The sequence below is a fragment of the Hemicordylus capensis genome, chromosome 1, assembly GCF_027244095.1.
Source record: "Hemicordylus capensis ecotype Gifberg chromosome 1, rHemCap1.1.pri, whole genome shotgun sequence".
Taxonomy (NCBI): Eukaryota; Metazoa; Chordata; class Lepidosauria; order Squamata; family Cordylidae; genus Hemicordylus; species Hemicordylus capensis.
In genome coordinates this window covers 219635971-219663102 of record NC_069657.1, presented here as the reverse complement: position 1 = coordinate 219663102, position 27132 = coordinate 219635971, and the positions used below count along the sequence as shown (strand labels likewise).

General features: G+C 43.4%; 1 protein-coding gene across 5 annotated transcripts in view; it reads left to right on the top strand.

Moving 5' to 3' along the window:
* Positions 1–163: 163 nt before the first annotated feature.
* The window catches only part of ORC2 (origin recognition complex subunit 2), a 36103-nt gene continuing 9134 nt past the window's right edge, over positions 164–27132 (top strand). The window contains exons 1-13 of one of the 5 annotated variants that reach the window (XM_053279412.1): positions 164–182; positions 4140–4240; positions 5066–5209; positions 5753–5839; positions 7964–8056; positions 12364–12395; positions 14064–14121; positions 15799–15962; positions 17500–17598; positions 19199–19308; positions 21775–21907; positions 22393–22489; positions 24840–24986. In XM_053279412.1, the coding sequence (XP_053135387.1) occupies positions 4150–4240; positions 5066–5209; positions 5753–5839; positions 7964–8056; positions 12364–12395; positions 14064–14121; positions 15799–15962; positions 17500–17598; positions 19199–19308; positions 21775–21907; positions 22393–22489; positions 24840–24986 (1255 nt within the window). In that variant the 5' untranslated portion in view covers positions 164–182; positions 4140–4149. Of the gene's footprint in view, positions 183–408; positions 476–2022; positions 2191–2696; positions 2765–4139; positions 4241–5065; positions 5210–5752; positions 5840–7963; positions 8057–12363; positions 12396–14063; positions 14122–15798; positions 15963–17499; positions 17599–19198; positions 19309–21774; positions 21908–22392; positions 22490–24839; positions 24987–27132 lie in introns of those variants that run through there. The other 4 variants (XM_053279401.1, XM_053279390.1, XM_053279372.1 and 1 more) reach the window with 4 other exon arrangements.

Below are 27132 nucleotides of genomic sequence, written 5' to 3'. Positions count from 1 at the left end.
TAAGGTTGTGGGATAGTAATCTCTACTATACACACTGTGTATGGATCTACACACTCTAGTAGACTATTGTATCTTTGGATGCGGTCCTTTGAGCAACACAGAGATAAAGCGGGGAGAGGAAACAGAGAATCAGGAGGAGGAAAACACCTGGGCGGGGAGAGAGAATGTCCTAAGAAATTCTGGTAAGAACTAATCTGCCTGCTTTCCTTCCCTATCGATGATTGATAATCTTCAGAAGTTAGCCCACTCGTGCCTCAATCCTTCCTCAATCGTTCATGCAACAGCCAGCTTGCCTTGGGCTGGATAAAATTATCACAGTTTACACCATTGTGGTGTCCCTGTAGGTCCCTACAGCTGTACCAAATTTGGTTCAAATTAGTCCAAGCATTGCTAAGTTGATAGGGGTAGGGGACAGAGACAGACCCACACACAGAGCAAGCTGGGTGATCGCATAAGCTTACTTCCATTAAAGAAGGCAAGTAGAGAAGTTATTTAACATTTTCATTCAACAATCCTCCAAACTACGTTTTGATTTCCTTTTCCTCCTTCTGCTCAGTTTTTTGTGTTATGGAGACTTTTTTGGTGGGGGTAGGGACAGTTAATGCTATTTCTGTCTCCCAGCCCCAAGGAGGTCTGGATTTTGCTTTAGTTTTGCAGCTTTATGCAAGACCAGCCAAGCTTCCACCAACCTCAGGGTGATTATTACTTGTTTTGGTGTATGCAAAGATTGTGGCTCCCCCTTTCCTCTCCTTCCACTTAATGCTGAACTTTATTTAGCATTTTGGTGCTGTTCTGCCCCCATGTGGACTCATTAAATGCTCTTGGTAGGCAAGGACAGGTTGGCTGCTCAGGGGAGAAATAAGTGTTTGTCGGAAATGCTTATTTCTGTTCATTGCAGAGAGGATTAAAACCATAGGGGTGATTTATGTTTGTGAATGTGTAGTTTTTGTTTCAGTAAACTACATGCTTTCCAGGGATGAAACTATTCAGTGAAATGCTATGTTGTTGTAAACAGGCAAAACCCTCAGTTAATCAAGTTACACTTCCAACTACTTTACTTGGATCGATGGTTCCTATTAATAAAATGTTCTCTTAGAAAGAGGTTGTCTAAGTAAAAACGAACCCTGCAAGGCCATAATCTGACACATGCCTGAGAGTTGCAACTGAATAAAAGCCTTCTAAGAGCATATAAACATGATTAGGTTCAGACTATGTTACATTTCTTAGTTGCTCTTGTTGACAATATTGATGTGCTAATACACTGCTCAGCAACACAATGAAACAGTTCAAACTTCACCGGGCAGTGAAGCTGGAGCGAGAACACACAAAGAAGCAAAGGCTAGGTAGCCAATTCCAAGCAAATGCTTGGGAAAGCAAAGCAGCGACTGGCTGGCGTGCTCTACATCTCTTCTTCCCCGTTTGCCGCTGCTCCGGCTGGCTTGGCGAAACAGCGGACCGGGCAAGTGAGATTGTCCCTGGCTGGGGGAGAGAGCAAGGCGGGCTTGGATGCTTCTCCGGGCGTTGCAGCAGGCGAGGCCCCAGTCATAGGAAGCTGCCATATACTGAGTCAGACCATTGGTCTATCTAGCTCAGTATTGTCTTCACAGAATGGCAGCGGCTTCTCCAAGGTTGCAGGCAGGAATCTCTCTCAGCCCTATCTTGGAGAAGCCCGGTGTGTTGTGATTTAAGCCTCCCAGAGTAGAACTCCTCCACCACAAGGGAAGCGACCCCCGATCTGGGCCCCCTGCGTAGATCTGGGGGTGGAGAGTGGCGAAAAGGCGCGACTCCTCTCCCGCGTCCCAGCAGGACCACGCCGCTGCCATGCAACTGCCCACGTGCCTAATCCAAGGCAGGACGGAGCTACAGTTGAGCCAACCTGTGTTCTGCACACGGGCGGCCGCCACGTGAGACCGGGTGCTAGATAACTCCGTCCGCGGCCTGTGTCCGATTTTCTGGCCGCCACTACCGCTCAGCCGGCGTAGTAGAACTTTCTTGTGCTTGAGAAACACGAGAAAATACTACGTGTGCAGCAGCAGCAGCTCTTTCCGGGTCGCTGGTGGCGCGGCCTAAGCACGTCATTGCCCGACGCCTGTTTGCTGGGGGGGCTGGGCTTGCGCTGGGGAGGTGACGTCATTAGACCGCGTCGCCGGCCGGAGTGAGCCGATCGAGGGCCGTGGAGGAAGCTGGCGAGTGAGTGACTAGCGGGGCGGGTAGTTGAATGATAGCTGGCTGCGGAGGTCAGAAGTCGCGCCGGGGTCGCTAAATGATCAGACAAGGGTCCCCTGTCGCCATGCCATGATGAATTATGTGCCAACTTATGCAGTCTCAGTCACGTGATCAATAGTCAGAGGTTCTCAAGCTCGGATCCCCAGATGTTGATGGACTACAACTCCCATAGGAAGATAGGAAGCTGCCATTTACTGAGTCAGACCATTGGTCTATCTAGCTCAGTATTGTCTTCACAGACTGGCAGCGGCTTCTCCAAGGTTGCAGGCAGGAATCTCTCTCAGCCCTATCTTGGAGATGCTGCCAGGGAGGAAACTTGGAACCTTCTGCTCTTCCCAGAGCGGCTTCATCCCCTGAGGGGAATATCTTCCAGTGCTCACACATCAAGTCTCCCATTCATATGCAACCAGGGCAGATCCTGCTTAGCTAAGGGGACAAGTCATGCTTGCTACCACAAGACCAGCTCGGTTGGGGATGATGTGAGCTATAGAACAGCAACATCCGGGGACCCTAGTTTGAGAATCCCTGGCAGAGTGAGGTAAGCCAGCACCTTTTCCAAGTTCCAAAACATCTCATGACTTCCCTGTAGGAGGCTTATTATAATGACACAGCTGGCACTTATTTGAGGGGTTGGATGTGGTGTGTGATTGTACTAGATCTCAGAAATGAGCCTTCAGTTATGTTCACACTATCAGTAGTAGGGACGTGCACGAAAATTGGTTCAGAACCCAGTGTTCAAACTGGTTCCAACACGGGGGCTCGATGAAGGTGTTCTCCTCCCCTGCCAGCACTGTTTTTAAAAATGGTCCCATGGGGTGGCAGCATACCTCCTCGTGTATGTCAGACCCTGTGTATGTCAGACCGGAAGTATCTGGTGTGCGTGGCATGCACACATGCACCAGGTATTTCTGGTCTGACACACACTGGGGTGGTGAGGAGGTACGCTGCCTTCCCGTGGGACCATTTTTAAACACAGCGCCAGCGGGGGGAATGTGGTAGTGGGGAGCGCACCCTCCCCGATCCTTAGTAACCCTTCCCCAGCTGCTGAACCAGCCATCGCCAGTTCTGTGCACATCTCTAATCAGTAGTTTGAGGAATGGTGCATATTCTTACTGTTATTTCAGATCCCATGGAACCTTTTGAATTTATTTATTTATTTATTTATTTAGCACATTTTTATACCGCCCTAACCCAAGGTTTCAGGGCGGTTCACAATATCTGGAGCAGGGGTTAGATTGGGGAATTGGACCAATGATGGTTGTGAAAAAAGTAAGATAAGGTTCTTCTTATACATATATACATACGATTTACAAAAGGGGTGCACAAAGGGATTCCACTATAATAAATCCTAAGCTTTTATTTGTATGCCATGCATTTCAGGTTTGAATGTTGTGCTTATACCTGGATAGGAATACAATACCAGAGGTGCACCTAGGTAATTTTGGAACCTGGACCTAAAGGCCTTTGGAGGCTCCCCTCCCCAACTGCTGCAAGTTAAGCACCATCCCCCTACACACACACACACACACACACACACACACACTATTTTTAACACATGGGTTCTTGAGGGCACAAACGGCAACTGAACTCACAAGAATGTAAGAATATAAAGCAAATATATTTATGCAAATATACATTCGCAGAAACATTTCAACACACAACATATTCCCATCCCACATATTTCTTTTCCCACTCCCCCATCTCTAAAGCAGAGGTCACACTCGGCACCCAGCACAAATCACAATCATGTTTGGCACAGTGCGGGCTATTCGTGCGGTGTGGCAACCACACCACCCTGGACAGACTAAAGAGGATTTGGGGGGCGCAGGAGGTGTGGAGGCCCTGGACTTTGGCCTGGAAGTCCAGGGATAAGAGCACCTCTGCATGATATACTGCTTTATTTTTGGTTGTAGATCTCTTGCTATGAGTGAGCCAGAGATAAAAAGGAACAATGCCCTAAAGATCAAGTTTGTGGCAGATGAAGATGTTCTGAAGCACATTTTGGAGGATACAGGTATGGCTTGCTTGGCTGTACATAGCCATCTTCTTTTAATCGTGTTAAAATGAGGTACCAGGTTTTTGATCTTGGGATTTCTCCAACAAGTTATTAATAATTTCTGATGTCCTGAGATTTCTTAAAGGTACATGTTTTTTTAAAAGGACAATATCTAATGCTTTTCCTGTAGCTCTCTGAAGGTGTGTTGTTTTGGACATCCCAGGTTTCTATGCATTTTAAAAATGCAAAGACTGCTCATTTGTTTCTTGAAGCTGTTAACAGCAGTTGACTACATTTTATGCAGTTTTTATTTCCTGATTATGATAAGCTGTGAGGTCTTCAGAACAGCCTTCTTCTTGCATTTGGGAATCTTAGGGTTGCAAGTTAATAGTGTTCAGAATTGCATTGGTGTTATCAGTAAAGCATAAATCTTGAAACACTTACACACTTGAGTTTGATAAGCAATAATTTTACTATTTGCGGTGGGTGTGTCTTTGCTTGAATACCATCTTCTGCAAGTTTTGCTTCCTTGCCTTCAGAAAGCCTGACAACAGAAGCCACACTCTCTCCCAACCATAGCACCCTTCTCTCCCCTTTGCTAAACAGTAATAGTTTTTGATAGCCTTTAAAAAATAAAAAACTGGGAGAGAATGTGGGTTTCTAGAACATATAGCTCCTTTAATATTTTGGTAATTGTGTTACTGCCCTATTGAATTGAACTTAATATCGCAGCATGGAAAGGGGGCAAACTGTGCATGCAGAGAGAGGGGCAATCATTCTTAAGCATAAGTAGCAGAACGGTTACTGTTTCTTTGACTTTAGAGCTTGTTGTTGTTTGCTCAGGTCTTAAGGCTCGAAAGAACAAAGCTGCACATAACCTTGATGTAAAAAGATGGGCGAAAAAGACTGAAAACAGCTCGGATGATGAGGCTCAGGATATTTTTGAAGAGCAAGATTATGTGTCTGTTCTAGGAGTAGGCATCCAAGGTATTTCTGAGGAAAATGTAGTGCTTTGGGAAACCCATCACAGCCACAGTGGTGTGGGAGTTGTCAAAGAAATAACTCTGTTCCATATTGATGCCAAACAATTAATTATGGTGGTGGTTGCATATTTTTAATAATATACAAGTCCTTGGCTTTTTAGCCAAGAATTAAGTGTTTTGTCTCCCTAAAGGGGAAGAAATAATAATAATAATAATAATTATTATTATTATTATTATTATTATTATTATTATTATTATTATTATTAATTCATTTTCTATACCACTCTTCAAAAAATGGCTCAGGGTGGTTTACACAGATAAATAACAAATAAATAAGATGGATCCCTGTCCCTAAAGGGCTCACATTCTAAAAAGAAACATAAGATAGACACCAGCAACAGTCACTGGAAGTACTATGCTGGGGGTGGATAGGGCCAGTTACTTTCCCCCTGCTAAATAACAAGAATCACCACATTAAAAGGTGCTTTTTTGCCAAGTTAGCAGTGGTAACCTGAGGTCACTGCTTTCTCTCTCTCCTTTTTTAAAGGCTTTTTGAGAAATGGATGCAGTGCAGGTGGTAGAGATGTCTTCCCATTCCAAACGCCAAAACGCTCTAACAGGATGGCAGAGATGGGTGTGTACTTTGTTTTGTTTTGCTAAGCAAAGTAACTGTTTGATCTTGGTCTTCACATAATAGCAATTTGCTTGTATCCATATTATTTGCTACTCTGTTACCACACGTGCTTGCTAGCCACCATGGTCTATGACTATGCTTTTGCTTGAATTGGGAGAATTGATTTCATAGCTATGAAATCAATTTGCAAGTGTGCAGTAATCCAGGATCATTTTGTCTGGTCAAAGACAAACCACCATTAGAGTACCTCTCAAGGTGCAATAGACTTGTAGGTATGACTTGTGAAAAGCCTTTTGTTTTATAGTTGCTTTCCTCATACACACAAAGAAATCTTATGTAGATTTAACAAAAGGTTTATTCAGCAACAACTCCATTTTCTCCTTCTCCTTCCCTTCCCTTTTCCTTTCTGACTCCTCCCACACACTTGGGGGCAAATCTAGTAAAGGGAAAGCTTGAGAAATCATTCTCCTGTTCAGGTGATGGGGCTGGAAGAGGTGTTGGTACTGGTGTCCATGCAATAGGTGACCAGGTTAACAGGGCTCTACTGCTTCCAATGGGGTGTAGAGAGCTTGCTGGCAGCTGGGGCATTAGGTTCCGCCAGCAGCTCTCCTCCCCATGACTCAGATTTGTGCATGTGCATTGCATGTCTGCACTCCCGCTATGTCTGATGTCAGATGCAGGGTGTGTGGCCTCTGCTCAGGAGAGGGTCCGTTCAGACCTCCTCCCATCCTCCCCAGTCAGTGTTTCATTGAAACGCTGATTGGCTGGGCTCTTTTCCTCTCTGCCTCACTAGAAGCAAGGCAGGGAAAGAACCCCCAGCCAGCATTTCAGTGAAACACTATCTGGGGAAGAGAGGGGTGCACCTCACTCTGGGTGAGGGCGAAGGGGTGCCTTGGTGGTCTCCTCATAGCCTGGTGGCTGAGGGACACTCGTACTCCCTTGCTCCATTGTCCTCACACTCCTGGCCTCCAATCTGCATACTCAGAAATGGTTCTGATTGCATTAAGAAGTGTTTTGCATGGCAGGCAGCTCCCATGGTCTTGAATGCTCTCTAAACATCAACATTTTTCTGTGGAACTCCTCAAAGACACAGCTTACTCCGCCGAGGGAGCTTCCCTTTTCCAGGTGAATTTTCCCGTGGTTGAGCTTTTGCTCTGGTGGTTATTTAAACATTTTGCCAGACTCAATTTCTCGGGCATTAAAACGCTGACTTACTGCTGGCCCTGTTCCTGTGGCAAGCCTCAGTTTCATTAAGAGACAGCAGAAGGAAAGTGGGGAAGTAGGCTGCCTGCTAATAATGCTATTAAGACCTTTTCAAAAAAGCAGCTGTAGCAAAGTCTGTTTTGATGCTGTATATTCAATGTACAGTGGTGCTGTTGGTAACAGACTTTTTAGCATGACTAAGGCCACAGTTTAGAAAATCATATTATTATTTATTGATTTGATTTGATTTGATTTCTATACAAAAATGGTTCAGGGCAGTTTACACAGAGAAATAACAAATAAATAAGATGGATCCCTGTTCCCAAAGGGCTCACAATCTAAAAAAAGAAATATGATAGACACCAGCAACAGCCACTGGAGGGATGCTGTGCTGGGGGTGGATAGGGCCAGTTGCTCTCCCCCTGCTAAATAAAGAGAATCACCACGGTAAAAGGTGCCTCTTTGCCAAGTTAGCAGGGATTATTACATACCTTGTGGGATTTTTGACTACTATTTCAGAGCCATCACCATTCATACTGCATGGCAAGCTACTTTAAATGTAGGAGTGTTTCAAAAATAGTTGGTGCTACAGCATGGGATGCTACTGTTCAGATATTTAAAAGCCAGAAGTCCTTTTGGGTCTATGTAAGCCTTTGATGTCCCTAATTGAGCTTTCTCGATTGTGGTTTAAACATGCTAGTGGCCACATCTTTAAGGTAGTCTTGTCCCTTACTGTATATGCATTATGCTGCTTGTATTATCTTTGTGATATGGTGTTCTAGTCCTGCTTTGACCAACATCATCAGCTATGGGTGCTGAATGGAGTAGTGTTGAACTGTTGTCTAGTGGCTGACCTATTCTTTATATCATATTTGTGGGTTATGTACTCGCTTCTTTAATCTGGCAATTCTTTGTTCAAAGCCTCAGAGCTTGCTAGTACGCCAGGAAAGAATGCAATATACGATGGCCTTAAAGATCCTGAGAAGGAAGCAAGCACTCCTAAAAGCAGCAAGAGTAAGTTCTATTGAAATAAAGTTATCACATTTTGGGGGGAAAGATGTTAGTTAGTTGTTTATTTACAATCTTAGATCAAACAGCAATAGAAACAGAATATACTCAGTAAAAAGAGAAAAACGGAAACAAAAACTAAAATGTTATCACGTACATAAAATCAAGAACTTTTGGCAGTAGCTGATTGCTGTGCTCTAGCCTCTGTTATATTTTGGTCAAAATATAACAGAATTTGGCAACCGCCAAGGATATTGTTGGGTCCCTTCCTATCTTCTAATAAACATGTAAGAATCGTCTCCTCCGAGTGGCTTTTGAGACCTTTCAGGTACTGGGATAAAAATAAATCTCTTTCAGCAATATAAAGCGGGCAGTGTAACAGTGAATGCTTCATTGTTTCGGGAGCAGAGCCACAAGGGCATAGTCTCTCATCATAGGGTTTTCTCTCAAATTTTCCTGATAACATCGCTGAGGGTAGGGAATTCAAGCGAGCTCTTGTAAATGCCCAGCGAAGTTTTAGTGAATAGATTGTGTAAAAATAAGAGGCTATGGCCCAATCTTTCTTAGCGCTTAGCAATTGTGGAGGCCTATTTATAGAGGCCCTTTCCTTCTGAAAGTTTATGTCCCTGAGCCTTTGTTTGACTAGGCATCTTGCCACTGACTTGCTATACTGTAACAATTGAGCTGGGCAGAAACCCATCTTCCGGAGTCTCTCTTCAACCACCTTACACCAATGGGGTTGTAGGGTAGCGGCAAGGAGATTAGGTATAAGTCCTACTGGGTAAAGATAAATCTTAATCCAATACAGGATGATAAGAAACCAGGCCCTAGCCTCCAATTTCAAAAGCCCAGTCCTCCAGCCATATTAAGAAGTTCGGGATGCATTTTGGAACCCCCAACAGTGATCTCAGAAAGCCCGATTGGACTTTTTCTAAAGCTTGTAGGTCTTTTAGCGGTCTAACCTGAACCCTATATAGCAGCTGAGGTATCACTTTGTCCTGAAAGGCTTTATTTGCTGCCGGAATGTAGCCACCACCTTGTGCCCAGAAAAATTTCCTAATTGCCATAGAAGATCGGGTGGCATTGGATTTAGCGGCACTGGTGTGCATAGAAGTACCCCCATTGAACTGAAACACCACCCCCAGGTATTTGTAAGACTTCACCTGCTCTACTCTAGATGGTCTATAGACCATCTAAAGATCCATTGCTTCTTTGCAAATCTCACGATTTTGGTTTTGGTATAATTAATTTCCAAAAATTCCTCTTTGCGGAGCAGACTCAAGCATTCTAGCGCTCTTTTTAGGCTGACTCTGGTCTGTGACAATAAGGCCGTGTCATCTGCATACATGAGGATAGGTAAACACCTATCCCCTATCTTTGGCGCGTGAGTTTCAACTTGCCGTAGACGGGTGATTAGGCCGTTTACGTAGAAATTGAAAAGAGCTGGTGCTAATATGCATCCCTGCCGGACCCCCGTTCCTACAGGGATCTCTCTGGATAATTGGCCATTATGGTCACATTTTACTCGCGGACTCGTGTTCTCATAGAGTTTATATATTAGAGTTAGCAATCTCTTATCAATAGAAGAGTTTGCGAGTTTCTCCCAGAGAGCATCCCTGGATATTGAGTCAAAGGTGCTCTTAAAGTCTATAAAGGCGACATATAATGGCGCCTTTCTGCCCTCACCGTATTTCTCTATTAAACATTGGAGGACCGAACAGTGATCCATCACTGATCTTCCTTTTCTGAACCCCCTTGTTCTTGTTCTAGAATGTTTTCTTTCTCTATCCAGCTCAACAATTTGGAATTTAGATGTTTAGCGTATAACTTACCAATTACGCTAATAGACTTATGGGTCTGTAATTCGATGGGTCATCAGACAGGCCTTTTTTGTAAATTGGGATGACAATTGCCTGTCCCTAGCCATTGGGCATATTTGTTGTTAGGTCTATGTAAGTGAACATGGAAGCTAAGAGTGGAGTCCACCAGCTTGCATTGGCCCTTAAAAAGTTGGGGGGAATATAATCTTTTCCTGGGGATTTGCCTCTCTTTAGTTGACCAAACAAATCCTCCACTTCTTCAATGGTAACTGGAGGCCATATAGGCAGTTCCTCCAGGGGGATGCTGGGCCGAAATTGAGAGATTAAGTGCACTTGTGGGGCAGCATAGATTTTAGTGAAATGGTTTACCCATCTTTCCTCTGGGATTGAAATTTATCTAGAGAACGAATTAACCCCGGATACTAAGCGCCAGAAACTGGCTTCATCCTTATTATTAAGGGCTGTTATAAATTCTAACCACCATCTTTCTTTCAGGGCCTCCTTTTTGGCTCTAATCAGAGACTTATAACTTCCCTTATACTGTTTGAATTTCATGTCTAGGGATAAGGTTTTATTTATTTTACGATCAGCAGAGAGTTGTAGCAGTGCTTTTTTCGCTTTTTTACAGTCCTGGTCGAACCAGGGTTTATTGTGAGATACGTGTGAGGTGGCCCTGGCTTGAGTGTCTCTGACCAATAAAGGGATAAGTGAAGAGATTAAGGCTTTGTAATTAGCAGTCACAGTCTGGGACACCTACACCTCTCCGGGGGTGGGTCCTTCGCGCCATTTAATGCAGGCTAGGGTTTTTGGTTTTTTTTATGCTTCTCCATTCCTGCTTCTGAATAACACCAGTTCATGAGTCTGGCTTCCAGCTCTGGGACCACTTAATTATCTGGCCCAGAACGGAGGATTTCGTCTCTGGGTCATCCCTACGGTTGGATGGTTCTATGATCCCCTCATTGGTTAGATGAGGTGAAAGATGTGTGCCTACTTAAATTAAAGGAGTGTGGAATCTGCTTAAAAAGTGTGTGTGTGTGTGTGTGTGTGTGTGTGTGTGTGTGTGTGTGTGTAAATAAATAAATAAATCCTGCATCCTGAAAATTCAAGTGTTGCTCTTAGGATATATTAGGTACGTGGCATGTGTTTCTGGGTTGTATTTTGTAGAATCTGGATTTTTTGTTGATACAATTGTTATGAAGGAGGATTTAGGACATGGAATATTAAGGCAACAGATGTGTAGATGCAGAAGGACAAGAATTTGAGGGTCTTGGGGAGGAGCAAAGACAAGATCTTGGGGAAAGGAACTTGCCTCTTTTTCAATCCAAGTCTCAACCAAACTCCGGTAGATTTCTAAATCTTTAGCAGACATTGCCAATGCTTTTTTCATCATAGATATGTGCACTAGCAATTGGTAATTTAAAGCTTGCATCTTGGAAATCCATATTTATAGCTATATAGCATAGCTATTCTTGCAGCATGACCATCACTATGCAGAATCCAAGATTTTAGGGCTCCCTTTCAACTGAGGCCCCTTTCCAACCTTAGAGCCACACTTTTCCAGTTGTAGCACTTACATTTATATACCGCTCTATAGCTGGAAGCTCTCTAAGCGGTTTACAATGATTTAGCATATTGCCCCCAACATTCTGGGTACTCATTTTACCGACCTCGGAAGGATGGAAGGCTGAGTCAACCTTGAGCCCTTGGTCAGGATCGAACTTGCAACCTTCTGGTTATAGGGCGGCAGTTTTACCACTGCACCACCAGGGGCTCTTAGTATGTAGAGTATGATGTCTGTAGTATGATGTCCCCCAATTTCCATGATTGGATGGCCATTGAAGGAGTGCTGAGTGAGTGGCTCAGGTAAAAGAACTGCTTGCCAGTGATTCCAAGAAAGGCACAGTGTAACTCTATCTATCTATCTACCAAATTTATACCCTGCCCAAACTTACATCTCTGGGCGGCTCTAGAGACTTTAACGTTTCTTCTGGTGTGCAGTTTCTTGTCTGAACCATTTGCACAAAGGAATAAATCTACATACCCATTTAGTCTCCGGGTACTTCAGGCTTAGGAACAATTATTATTGGAACAGATAATGCAGATAAGATTCAAAAAGCATTTGAAAGATTGCAAGTGCTACTTAGGAGTAACATAGGAAGTGGAATTGTCAAGGCAGAATAGTCCTATTGTTAGCCTCTGGGCTTTCTTGATTTCTTAGCTTTGGATTTCTGTCTCCCTTTTTTGCACAGAATTGTGGCCATACAGTATAATCAATGAAATTAGTTTGAGCTAGTTTCATGGGGAACACAATTGATTTGTTGCCCACATAGGAGAATGTGTGCAGGTTGTCTCAATTCAGTATTACTCCTGTTCTGTAACATGTTCTACTATGAACAATAGATGCCTAAAGTAATATTCTTTAATTAAGGAAGCACAAAAGAGTTAATGCTTGTGAGTGCTGATGATTTGTGGCATATCTTTTTCAATTTCCAGAGCACTCTGCATCAAGCAAAGGCCAGGTGGGGGTAAGTGGCATTGTTGAGACATTCAAAACACAGTGACTGCAGCATATTCGAAAGGGAGCAGGGCCTTTTCCCAAATGTGCCTTCTGAGGTTGGACAGTCCCATACAGGACTATACATATGCAATTCTGAACATTTGTATTAGGTCTTGTATCCAATGAAATGCTTAGATTTGCAGTCTACATCAAAATATGCTGACGAAAATCTTCTAAATTGACTGTGTTCCATTGCTGTAAGACTAATAATCTAAGACTAGACTAATAATCAGTGAACTGTACTCCTTAGCGATCTCCCTTTTGTTAATATGATTTTATTAATTTATTTATTTTATTATTTTATTGGTTTGTTTTAAATATGTATATACTACTTTTCTAAAAATATTTATATAAACAAGTTTACAATAAAACAAGTAATCCAATAAAAGGAGAAAAGAGCAACAGACCATAAGAGAACTTTCAGAAGAACAAAATATTATAAGACTAAGTCGATCGATTTAAATCATGATTTGAATAACTTCTCAGGAAGACTGAATTTAATGATTTAAATGACGATATAACTCACTAGTCAGGCAGATTTTATTTAATCATCATTTTCTAGTAAAAGTGCATTCTTGTTGCCTGATATAACCTTCATATATATTCATCACTACTCAGAAATAGATGTAGGTTTCATTTTTAGAAGTTAGGTACACACTATACATTTTAAAGCAATTATTTATTTTGACATTTTTTCAGATTAAACTTCATCAAAACATTGGATGATGATTTGGGCCTTTTATTTAGTACCAAAGCAGAGGCACATTTGTATGTTCAGACGTGCACCTTTCAGTACCTCCAAAGCAAGATGTCCCATTATTCTGTTTCATTAGAGCAAGTAGGCTTTGCATTTCTTTGTTGCACTGTCTGCTTTACAGGTACATCAACTTTATTAAAATATTCCCAAATGGGGTCTCTTTTATGGCCTGTTGCCATAATAGGTGTTTCTCTCCTATAATGAAGGGTACACTAAGAATAAGTTCCCTTAGCACTGCATGATTATGTTCTTTTCACTTTTTTCTTTCACTTTCTATTCTTCTCCCCGCCGCTTGCATTTTTATCCAGACTCCTCCACCTTGCTCAAATTTACTCCATCCCCTCAAATCCTCTATTCATTGACCTTCTTTGTCTTTGCACTTTTAGACAAAGAGCTAAGCGTTTGACTTGTGTGTTTGTGTGTGTGTGCGCACACACACACACATACATGTGCATGTACACCACCTGCAGAATAGGTCTGATCTCTCATCTTCATATACTTTTTAACAATCTACTTTTTAATGACTGTGTTCATAGAATATAATTAGGTTATTACTATTCATGATGATACGTTTGACTTACATTCATTTTTTTACAAATTGTTTTAAGAAAATTTAAACATCTGATTTAAATTTTTAAAAAACATAATTTAAATCAAATTCCATTTTTAAAAAATCATTGATTTTTATCCACACTGTCTAAAAATGAGGTATTATTATCTCATGTATGTAAATCTGAATTCAGCTGATATAGCCAATACCAAAAACATACACTGCAGAACATTAAAAGTGTTGATTTCAGATTATTGTTTGATCAGAAAGTTTAAACAGATTATATTTTGTTTGAAGATATGGTCTAACATGCTTACTTTTGTTAACAGAGTAAAAAGAACGAGTGTTTGTCAAAAACACCTTACAGACTCAGGAAAAGAATTACAGGTAAAGGGTAACATTTGTCGTTGATCCCCAGCTGGTATAGCTGATATATACTCTGCTCAGAGTATAAGAACAAACTTATCAAATGCTTTATAACTTGAGAAATTGTTTGTATAATCTGAGTAGGATCCAGATTAAGTTCATCATGCCTAAGTCCTATTAGAGTTAGTGGGATGTAAGTTAACCATGTCTCACTTACTGCAGTGGTGCTCAGTCATAACTAACTTGGTCTTGCCCTTTGTCTGTTCAATTCCAGTATTTGAGTACGTTCACATGGGAGTTTTCTGTGTTCAGTGCTTGATGGTTTCATGCTAAATCTAATGCATGGAAAATCAGTCTCTTCAAACGTACTATGTTGTTGTTCCTGCCCCAAGTGAGCTGTGTAGCCCACATTTGCTCCATTGTGCTGCTTACTGATGAGCATTAGGGGTACAGTATGACTTGCTGTGATCAGCCGTGATTCAGTTAGCACATCTGAATCTGGGTAACCTCTGTGTGGACTTTCCCTCTATTTGGGTGCTTTAGAGATGTAGGCATCTGCCCTCTAAATCCTGGAAGTTGTTGTCCAAGGAGTAAAGGATAGGTTTGTAGTGTTTGTTTGTTTGTTTGTTTGTTTGTTTGTTTGTTTAAATTCCACTTTTTCTCCTAGGAGCTCAGAGCGGTGTACATGATTATTTTTATCCTCACAACAACCCTGTGAGGTAGGTTAGGCTGAGAGATACATGATGCCCAGAGTCACCCAGTGAGTTTCATGGTTGAATGAGGATTTGAACTTGGGTCTTCCCAGTCCTAGTCCAACTTTCTAACCACTACACCACAAATTATTACCAAAATGTAATCCTTCCCATGGAAAGAACAAGCCCAGATCATTCCAAGGAAAGGATTACATGTTGGTAATGATTTGTGCTTGGCTGACAAGACACATGACCGGATCCATCCTCTACTCCTTGAGCAGCAACTTAATAGGGCAGATGCCGACAGCACTAAACCACCCAGATGGAGGGCAAGTCCACAGAGAGTTTTCTCAGATTCTGATGTGCTAATTGAAACACATCTGATCACAGCAAGTCACATTGTGGCTTATTTCTCACCGGTAGCGAGAATGATGGAGCGAATGTGGGTTTGCCCACTGAGAATTGCTTCTAGACAGACTGCTTCAACTGTGATGGAAGTGGATTGGGCTTGAATACATTGAATAGCAGATTCTCAGTCTTTATCTGTTCAGGGGTTTTACAGATTGATATGTACAAAACGTGTTCTGGAGGAGATAAGTTGCCCCTCTGTTTTCTAGTCAGCAAGTCTAAGCAATTGTGTTCTCCTGTTTCAATAATGGGAAGCCCTGTGTAATAGTGGCAGTGTTCGTTCTTTCCCTGCTGCAGTTGCTTCTGATGTCTTTCTCTTCTTAACTCGGATTGAGATTCTGCTGGTAGTAGGAAAGGTGATTGGGATGGTTTTGAGTCAGTTTGTGTGGCAAAGGGGGATATGATAATCTGATATGTAAATATAGGAGAAAATGAGGAAAAGTCTGTCTTGTATGCTCTTTTGTTTAAAGGACTTTATTCTATCCAGCGTGAATTTGATGCAGTGTGCAAAAGATACATTGAAGGCAGTATATTTGGTAGAATGGGTCTTTTGGGAAAAGAAACTCATGACTGTCTCCTGCCAAACGTTTCCTTTTAGCTTTAAACACGTCCTCCGATAGTGAAAGTGATTATTCAGCATCGTGCTCTGAAGAGGATGGTGATGACAGTTACAAAGAAACTACTGTTGTAACTCATCAGGAAACAGCCCCCAGACTCCAAACAACTTCTGCTCCAGCTAAGAAACTGAAGAAAGAGACTTCTGTGAGTGTAGATGCAGTTCATTTTATCAACTGCATTGGCCATAGTACCAGTACCAGTAAGAAATGTTGTCAATGAAAATGTTTAAAATGGCATTCAAAAATTAAATTAAACACAATTCAGGAAAAGTTTTAAGTGTTTTGTAAAACTAAATGTAAACCAGTTTTCAATCTCCAGACAGGCTTATCTTTGCAACCATGACCCAGGGCTAATTTTAGGTTTGAGAGTGCCCTTGGTAAAATGTTCTCCACTGGGCCCCTTCAGATTCGTAGAGGCGAGTTATTTTGGCAGCAGCAGGTATGGTTTTTTGTTTTTTGACCTCTACCAGAGAGGCAGTAGTCTTGGTAGCCCTCAGTTGGCAGCTGCTAACTCCCCCGCGCTTCCAGCATATTATCGTTCTGAGGCATTGTGGGGGGAAATGTGGCCACCAGTAGTGGGTGCCTTTTTTTTTTTGGCCATAATGTTTTGGGATGTCATATGAGGAGCATTGCGGGGCGGGGCGGGGGGAGAGAGTATCTGGGCCCAATCCTCTCCAGTAGACATAAGGGCAGACTGTGTTGGCTGGGTCTTTGGCGTCAGCAGGAGGAACCTTGCCAGGGTGCTGAAGCTCTGGCAGCTGCCCAGTGGTGCCTGCTGCAGGCAGGGCCTGAGGTGAACCACATGACTTTTCATAAGGTTCCACTGGACTCGTGCTTTTTATGAGACATTTCTTTCGGCTCAAGTCAGGTGTGTTTCCAGGTTTACACGTCAAGACCTCATAAAACTTTGTACTTGTCACAAAGTTTAAAACAAAAACGGCAGCTTCCCAAAGTAATCAAGAACGAAACATGTACATTCCTTACCCTGATGTAATTCAGCTACAGTCAAATACAAGGGAAGTAGACTGAGCTGTAATCCACCCCCCTCCCTCACCACCACACACAATTTAGTACACATGCAAAAAGAATGTGAAGGCAAGTTTGTTTTTCATTTACTATATATAAGGTATAAAGTCATTCTTAAATATAAAGGTCATTTAAAATGATGGTACACTGCACCCACAAGGTAGCCTCTTGTTCTCTCATAGTCTGCTCCTGTCTTTTTTGCTTTTTTCTTCTGTGCTGTCTCCGAGAGGCCCATGTCTCGCTTAGGCACATAGGAAGCTGCCATATACTGAGTCAGACCCTTGGTCTATCTAGCTCAGTATTGTCTTCACAGACTGGCAGCAGCTACTCCAAGGTTGCAGGCAGGAATCTCTCTCAGCCCTATCTTGGAGATGTCAGGGAGGGAACTTGAAACCTTCTGCTCTTCCCAGAGCAGCTTCATCCCCTGAGGGGAATATCTTGCAGTGCTCACACATCAAGTCTCCCAAACAGATGCAACCAGGGCAGACCCTGCTTAGCTAAGGGACAAGTCATGCTTGCTACCACAAGACCAGCTCTCCTCTCATTGAAGAGAACTTGGACAGCTATTATCTTCAAGTGATGAGATGAACCCATCATTTTGTTGCCTAACTTTGTCAGGAGAGAAACCTAATGATCTTTGTTGTCTCTTTCCTCAGAGCAATTTGGTGGAAGAGTATTTTGAAGCACATAGCAGTTCCAAAGTGTTAACCTCTGACCGAACACTTCAGAAGCTGCAGCGGGGGAAACTGGATCAGGTACAGTATTTACCAAGAGGGGCTGTGTTGGTTCTGGACTTTCTCCTGTGGGGGTTTTGTTTGAGAGAATGGCTAGCGATTGTCAGGTGACTTGCTGTTAGCAGAGCCAGGGGACAGAATGATTACCACTGTTGAAAGGTGTTGTATAACATATTCTTAATAAGAGTAATAAATATTTCCTTTACATCACTAGTATAGTTTGAGTTTTAAAATCATAGTGAGAAGACTTTTGGAAGAAAAAGGCATTTATCAACCTTGTTTCAGCTAAAAAGTATGATCAGGAGAAAGCAGGGATTACACATACAGAGAGAGAAAACTAGGCTGACATTTTCTCTTGGGCAGCATCTTCTAAATTATTTTAAATACATTCAGGGTACCAGAGAGAGATAACAGAATACTTTGCTTGGTGGTCTTCGCTATTTTTCAAGCAGGAACCATTTTGAGGAGGGGAAAAAACAACCTTCAATGTGGTTGCCATTTCCCACTGTGCTGACTTCTGCACAATAAAGCAAACCTCGCCATTTGCGGATCCGACATCCACGGTTGGATAATTGACCCCTGACCTTGGCATACGCAGAAAACAAAGGGTTAATTTCCAAATATCTGTGGGTTCAGGGTGGCTGGAAATGACCTCCAAGGTCATTTCTGGCCACCATTTTGAGGAGAGGAGCCATTTTGTGGCTCATTTGTTTTTTAAAAAAACCCAACTCTACAATTATTTGCACAAAAATGCTGGATTTGGGACTTTTGGGGGGCATTGCTGGACACCTGGAGACCTGCAGAGCATGGTAGGGCCCTTTCCCCATAGTTTTTAGGCCCCTTTTTGCTGTTTTTCTCTCTTTTCTGAGCCTTCAGGAACCTAACCCTCCCATTGACTCAATGACTAGTAATCTGTGGCTCTGTTATCCACAGTTGTAGCGGAGAAATGACCCCCTGTGGATAACGGGGTCCATTTGTACTGCGCTTCCCAGCGCTCTGTGCACACCTTCCAAGGTGGTGCTGGGCGAAGCCCTGGTGGGGATGGTCACCTGTGCATGGTGCCAATGGGACTGTGTAGCTTCAGCAAAATCCTATGCACAGGCCCAATGAATGATTCCTGGAGAGCTGCCTCTGGCTCCTGGGCCTTACAGTGACGAACACTAGTTTAGCTGGTGCAGCAGAGTAGTGACTGAGGGGCTGAGCTGTGAATCGGGACTTCCCTGGTCTGAATCCTGGTGGCCTTAGGCAAGCCCCTTCACTGATCTGCTGCTCTAAAAATGGTCTGATAGTGAGAAGCAGTCCAGTTGATATCTATAAGCGAAAGGCAGTAAGGGATTAAATGGAACCAGAGACAGCATAGATGCTGTACCCCGATCACTCTTGTGCTAACAAAAAGTGCCTGCTAGTTGTCTAACAAGTTTCTGTCTCTTTGAAAACTCCTTTTATAGTGAAAGTTGAGATTGTCCGGAATCTAACGCCTCTGCTGAATTCCACGTGTGTTGAACAGTATATTTTGCGATGAAGCCAGCTTTCCATCTTCATCCTTACCTAGGCAGGCACTGAATGATTTCCTTCAGCTCTGTATTCAATCTAATGGCTTATTTCCCCCTTCCTGATACAGGAGTCCCTGCAAAACCTCTTGAACAAAGTGCCTGTTGCTTTTGCTGCTGAGCGTGAGGAGTTAACCAAACAACATGAATCGCTCTTTAACAAGTGGATGTTGCAACTCCGGTAAGTAGCTCGTGGGTCTCTTTAAGAACCTGCAGCATGCCGTGGTCTACCAGAAGAAACAAAAAATTGGAATCCAGCTTGGTTAGGAGAAAGTAGACTTCAGGCTTGGGTAACCAGCATTGTTTTTTTTACTACTACTCCAAGATCTACCCATTGAGCAAAACCCAAACTAGTAGCAAAGTGCATGGAACCAGGCCCAGAATGGTGGCTCACGGGCAGAGTCACCTGCTGCACTCCATGAAACATACCATTGGGCTGATCTGTATATATTCACGTATAAATATAAGTTACAGCAGACAAGGAGCAGCTTCCTGATTAGCTTGTGCTTTTCTCCAACCCCCACCTCCCTCTGAAGTTGACAATATGTTCTTGAAGGTTATGGGGAGCAAAATGGGGGGTGAGGTGGGGGGCTAAGAACAGTAGAGGGAAAGGGTGATTGTTGAAAACTGCCCCTCACTGTCTTGCATGAGTTGCATTTCTTCCGCTTGTGGAAGTACTGGTTGGGATGTTGTCCATGGGTTTTAATGTCAGACCTCCCCGAATGGTCAGCTGAGCAGGCCTAAGAGTTTGTAAAAGGCAACCAATTAATCCTCATTCTTTACAAGGGATGAGAGATGAGCTCAGAGCCAGCCACTGAATCCATAGCATAATAATGGTTTTATTTGCTGTTTTTAGAACTGTGTGGTGTGTCAGCATTATCCTCTATAACAAAAGGCTTGGGTGTGCGCCCGTGTCTCTGCGCCCGTGTCTTTCTCGGCTGTTCTGGGCATGCGCAGAGCGCATGCCCAGAACATCCGAGAAAGATACGGCCGCAGGCACCAGGCAGCCATGTTGCCTCTCCGCGCGAAAGGAGGAGAAGCGGGGACCGGGGAGGGCGGAGGCAGCGGCGGCGGGACCGGCCCTGCCGCTGGAACATATGAGGCAGCAGCGGCGGGGAGAAAAGACAGCGGCAGGCATCAGGCAGCCATGTTGGCCGGATAGCCGGCCCGGCCGTGGGAAGGCCGGAAGCGGCGGCCGCGGGACCGGACGGACTGCGGGGAGGGCAGAGGCGATGGGGGCTGCTGGTGGAGCAGGCAGGCAGGCAGGGCTGCCTCCTCCTCGCACAGGCAGGCTCCCCGTTCCTTCTTCAGTCACCTCTTTTGCTGATGGGAAGCGGAGTCACCGATTATCACCCCGGTGAGGGAGGAGAAGGGGAGAGGAGATTTCCTTCTCAAACCGTCCCCGATTTAAGAAGCCCACCGCGGAGGTCAGGACGGATCACCCAGACCAGCAGCAGACGGAGGAGCAGCAGCCGCTGCTGCCGCCTCCTCCTCCTCCGCCCCCTCCTCGGGATTTGTCTTTCAGTTTCATTGTCAGGCGGCGGCGGCAGCAGCAGCGACGACAGCAGTAACTCTGCCCGTGAGCGTCCGCCTGGCAGGGCTCCTCTGGAAAGGAAGGGCGGCCGCCCAGGGTTGCCTGCGTGTCACTCCCAAGCCGGTCTCCAGACAAAGCTTTGTCCGCCTTAATAGTCCAGCTTTTCGCGAAATGGCAGCGGCAGGTCCAGCCTACTAGCGCCCGTTATTTTAACGGGCTTAAAAATACTAGTTAATCATAAAGTTTCTGTTTTAGAGCTAGGAAATAATGAGGCTCAGAGATACTAAATTTCCCTAAGCAAGTGACAGGGCATAGGTTTGCATACTTTCTCGGACCTATCACTTTTAAGAGAAACAGAGACCTATTCAGGAAGACCTGAGTTCAAATACCCATTCAGCTATGAAACTCACTGGGTGACTCTGAGCCAGTCATGTATCTCTCAACTTAACCTACCTCATGGGGTTGTTGTGAGGATAAACATACTCATGTACACCACTCTGGGCTCCTTGGAGGAAGAGCGGCATAGAAATGTCAATAAATAATTAAATAAATAAAATGCCACGCGTTTGGGGGAGTGGGGTGGTGGTGGTGATGTGCACATTTGTGAGAGAAAAGCAGCAGACATGATGGGATTGCTTAAGCCTTTCCTTGCCCACCATTTCCTCCTTGAAGTTTCCTTCCTACTTAGCTAGGAAACAAGATGTTGAACCCTAGCTGGAGAAAAAAGCAGCTGTGAGAATTGCTTGTAGAGGACCAGCATCAAGTACTTGCCCTACCTGTCTGCCACTCTCTCTCTCTGGAGATCTCTCCATCCTCTCTTTTCACTGTTTTGCATATACACAACAAACATGGAGTTGGGAATACAGTACTGTGTTCATTCATGTAGTTCTGATATTACAGGATTGGAGGGGGTTGGAAATCAGAGCTACTTCTTCAGAGCTACTTCAAAAAGTTAAATTCAGTGGTGATTATGATTAAGGAATAGAACCAGGAAAGGCAAATACTGTGATGTCAGAATAGCAAAATTAGCCCTGTTATAAATCTAAACAGTTTGAAAGGGGACGGCACACTGTTATAACCTTCAATGCCCCCCTCCCCCTTTCTTTCTTGCAGCTTGGGATTCAATATTATGCTGTATGGTTTAGGCTCAAAGAGAGAACTATTAGAGAAGTTTCGCATCTCTTTTCTTCAGGATTCTGTTCATATTGTTGTAAATGGATTCTTCCCCAACATGACATTAAAATCGGTAAGCAAAAAGAGAAACAGTCAGCATTCAGTGAAAGAAGTTGGCAAAAGCTGCAGTGCAATTTCCTTTAGATAGCTTTTTTCATTCAGATGAACAGCTCAAGAACACAGAGGCAGTCCTTGCGCTGGGCTTACTTGGACTACAGCTGGGGCTGGTGGTTTGCAAATTTCACTTGTAGGAAAGGCCGAACTATCATAAGGAAACGGCACCAGTTGGAAGCCGAGAGAAAATTCACCAGCGCATTTTGTGATTTTTGCTTATAAAAGTAACATACCACTTTTTCTTACATTGTGAAATTCATACATGGAAGGTCTTTCCATGCATTATGTATGTGAACTGTGTGTTGCCTTCAGTGTGTAGGAATTTTCTAATGTATAATATAAAACGGAGGTTTTAAGTTAGTCTGGGCCTACCTCTTTTCTAAAGCCATAGCTAAAAAGAGAGTCCCAAAGGAAAGATGGTGATCTGCCCCTTTTCTGTGCTAGATTCTGAATTCCATAACGGAGGAGGTGCTGGATCACGTGGGCACTTTTCGCAGCCCCCAGGATCAGTTGGACTTGATCATGAAAAGATTTAAAGAAGGTAAAGTAGTTGAAAAGATTATGAAAAATGGCTTCCTGTCCCAAAAGGGCATGCCGTTTAAATACACACACTGAAAAAGGAGACACCAACAGCGGCCACCGCAGAGCTGAATTGGGACAGTTTCTCTTCCCCTGCTATGTTTGAGAGCCAACACTTTGCAGAAATGCTTCGTGGTGGTGGTGGTGATGGGATTCCTATGAAAGTGATGTGGATGGGGCTCGTTCCTGAGTCCGCTTAACCAGTCAGTCAGACACAAGGATTGGGAATTATTAATTGAGGTTTATTGCTCTGCAGTCAGCAATAGGTAATCAATAGGCTCATGCTCTCAAACCGATTACCGTTTGGTTACAGATACATCTTACTTTGATACAAACAATCTAAATGGTGCTGACACCCTAGACACAGTATACATGGCCCAAGTATCTAGTACGCATGCGAATGATTCATTGTTCATTGGGTGATTACTCCTTATTTGGTTAGATCCTGTTTTCTTGACTGTCAGCGAAAAACAGTGAGAAGCTTGACTGTTAACAAGTTTTATAGATACAATTTTGCTACAATAAAGGCAGTGATGTAAATTATGTCCCTGAGCTGGGCTGGGGTTAGAAATGGGGTTTCTAAGCAAAAATGGAGTTTCTTTGGTTTTCTAAACACATCAAAAGCATATCCCCCCCTGCAGTCAGGAGAATTAGAAATCTTTCCTTTTAAAAAAATGAAGAGAGTTTCTTAATCAAAACCTCTGTAGTGTGCATATAAATGTCCCAGATAAAAATAAGTCTGTTCACTATGGAAGAAAATGAATCTTTGAATGTACAAACTAAAAAACTAATTGGGGTTCGAAAATATATATTTTGTCCACAATGGGTTGTATTCAAAGAAGGTTAGTCATGGCTAAGTCCCACTAAAATTAATAGAACTTAAGTTAGTCACAATGAATTAAGTTTCGAAAAATAATTTTGTGCATTTTAAGTAAAGGACTATTTATTTTCTAGCTGTCTTACTGGATAGTAGCGGAATTCCGGAGTTGAATGAGGATATGGCTACATATTTTATATCCAAAGACAGCCTTTTTTGCCATTGTTAAATGTTTAATGTATTTCCTAATCTCTTTCCAGAACTCTTTTTCTTTCTTTCTTTAGCAAGAAGTGAGTTTTGAAACAAATTGTGTGCCTCTAGAGTTTAGCTATACAAAATATTATAGTGTGGGTTAAAATTGAATGCCTTTCCATTTTTATTCAGAATACATGACTATTTATTTACCAAATAGCCATGTATCCTGGACACTTAAATACTGGTTGATAGGCATTTAGACCTAAGGAATTAATTCATTTTATTGATTGATTTATAGTTAGATTTATCATTTGCAGGTAATGAGCAGCCACAGAGAGCTTGTCGTTGCTGGCTTGTTCTTATAGTTGAGTCTCTTTTGCTATTCTGTATTTTACTTTTGTCTGCTGGTGTTAGACCTTCTATTGCGCAATTTCTATATTCACCCATAATAGCAATCGTTATCAATATAAATAAGTGTATACTTGGCCAAACATTATCAGCAGGCCTCTTGTCCTCAAGAGTGACCTTACAGATGTTTGTGCATCAGAAGTTGTCTGAATGGGGAAGTTAATATATGCTGATGCTAGAAGCATTAGAAGGGTTACTTTCAACGTGGGGCAGAAGAACAGGAAAGAAACTAAACTGCAGACATGGGTGTGAAACTGGGCAACGATTCTGAAAGTATTGAATAACTCATAGAATGTTTGTGATCATGATAGCATGCGTAAACATAATGCGTACGTGATCAGATGCACTGCCAGTTAGAATATGATAGGCAATTGTGCTGTTTGTGCTGATGGTATAAAATGGATTGTATTTCATTGTTTGGGGTCTGACTGGATCTCCGGCAGAGGATCTGTTAGTCCCAACCATTAGTAAAGCTGCCATTAGTTTAGACCTTATTCTCCTGCCTGTGGCTTCCAGTGGCATCTGGTGGGCCACTGTGCGAAACAGGATTCTGGACTAAATGGGCCTCGGGCCTGATCCAGCAAAGCTGTTCTTATGTTCTTATGCCTTGCTCTGCAGATTTGAATCGTGGTAAGATAAAAATAAAGGCTTAGCAGAAATTTACCTGAGTTTCTTTACTTGGGGGGATTTTTGGGAACAGCTTACCAAGTCATATCACTGCCTGAGATCAATTAGAGAAGGTTGCCCAAATAGAACCGAATCTTCTGAATGGGATGCTTTGTTCGAGCAAATCTAGCTCATTTGAAGCACCCCTTACCTATAATTTATTTAAAACCCATTCATATTCATAATCATTTTTAATCCTTACATGGATACTCTTTTTCTTTACCAGATCCTTCTTTGGAGCTCTACCTGATCATCCATAATTTGGACAGCCAGATGTTGAGAGGAGACAAAAGCCAACAAATCCTAGGACAATTGTCATCCCTTCCCAACATCTATTTCATAGCCTCTATTGATCACATCAATGCACCACTCAGTGAGTTCTTGAGCCTTTTTTGCTTTTAAGATTAATTTTGTAACTAGTGGGGTGTGTGTGTGTGTGTGTGTGTGTGTGTGTGTGTGTGTGTGTGTGTAAAATATCTATTCTCTGCTACTGAATGAGGACATCTCACTTGGGTTATCCTTCCCATGTGCTCCAGTAGGCAGGACTATGCAAACTGGCAAGGAGAACCCTCCCCAGTTTTACTTGTCCTGCATCCTGCTCCAGAGACAGCTTTTTCCTTTTAGCCAAGCCTTTCTATTCTTATATCCTTTTTAACTTCTATGTATCCTCAGCTTTCCATGCTTTTTTTCCTGCTTCTAGTTCTTACGAAACAAAAACCTCGTGTCTCTCATCTTTTCTGTCCCTCGGCTGTCTATGGCCCAGATGCCAGGCAGAATCCGGAACATCTTCCTCCCTGAAGGGAAAAAGAATTCCCCCTTTCCTCCACTGGGGAGACGTCACCTACAAGTAGGGACAACGTTCTCTGCTGCCACTAGCATGTCAACGAGCATCTGTTCCTCACCGGTGTTCTCCTTTTGAAAGAGGCAGTCCTGACCCTTTGGAAGGCCCATCGGGCCCAGCCAGTCTTCGTTCTGGGTTCAGGCACAAACAGTCCTTCCTGCTGGTCCCAGCAAACCCTGGAATGCCGGTTTGCACTGGCAACAGCTTTCCAGCATTCCAACAGGCATATATAGGACCTCACTGCCCACTAGACGGCCACACTGTGCAGCGCCTCACACAACAAATGCACTGCCTACAGGCCCACCACTCAAGCTCTCCAGCCCCCGGGTGGACCAGCAAAAGGGACCCTATGGAGGGAGCACTTCTCTGATTACGCCACCCAGCAATGACCCCACAATGCCAGAGAATGGTCACAAGCAAGACCAAGACAGGCCTGGCAATGGTGGGAAAGGGACTATCTTACAGCCGCTCCTGCCAGAACACCCAAACAGTGAGTTGGACCAACAGACTCCTGACCTCCCTCTGGAATGGGTGAGACCTGGGGCACCTCCAGCCTCAGAGGTAAAATGCCTCTAAATACCATTTGCAGGGGAACAAAAGCAGGAGAGAGGGCACGCCCTCAGTTCTTGCTTGTGGGCTTCCCAGAAGCAACTGGTGGGCCACTGTTTAAAACAGGATGCCGGACTAAATGGGCCTTTAGACCCATAGGCCTTTATACACCTTTTAGACAATGGCTGACATAGGGTTTATGCCAGGTTTTTTCTAAGGCATGGATGGGCTTAGGGCAGAATGATGGCAGAACTAACTCCTGAGAGTGGTGAAATACAGAAGCTACTTTAGATAGAAAAGAAGGGTCCGGGATGAGATGAATGGTGTCAGGTGAAAAAATGAAAAAAATTAGATTGGCAGACAGTGCGCACAATTCTGAGACACGACTGGCTGACGTGATAGCTACAGAGAATAAGAGTTTGAAGGAGTGAATGTGTAGAGGTATCGACATGATGAGTTCGAAGGGTGGCTTGTGAAGCACTTTATGCAAGTTGCAGGATGGGAACCTGTGTACAGTGGGAGGTGAAAGTAGTGAGGCACCTCTGAGGAAATATTTAAGATGGGGATGAGAGTGCAGGCCTTGAGTAAACTATGTCAATCGGATCACCTTTCTCCACATGCCTGTTGACATTCTCAAAGAACTCCAAATGTTTAGTGAGGCAAGACTTGACCTTACAGAAGCCATGCTGGTTGTCCTTCAGCATGGCCTTTTCTTCTATATGTTTAACAGTTTTGCCCTTTAAGTATGTTTTCCATCAATTTACCCAGCACAGAAGTTAAGCTAAGCAACATGTCGTTTCCCGGATCCCCCCTGGATCCCTTTTTGAAAATTGGAGTTACAGTAGCTATTTCCCAGTCCTCTGGTACAGAGCCTGTTTGTAGGGACAAGTTCCCTCATGGGAATTCTCCCACATGGCTTCCTTTCACTCCACAGACACCTTGTTCGTTTCATTCCTTCCTTCTTCTGTGGGTGAGAAGATTTCCAACACAACCATAGCCAGATAGATTAAGGCCTTTATCACGTTGGGCTATGAGGTACAAAACCTCCGACTACTGCCCCACATCACAGCACACTTGACGAGATCAGTGGTAACGTCAGCTGCATTCTCTGCTAAGGCACCGTTTTCAG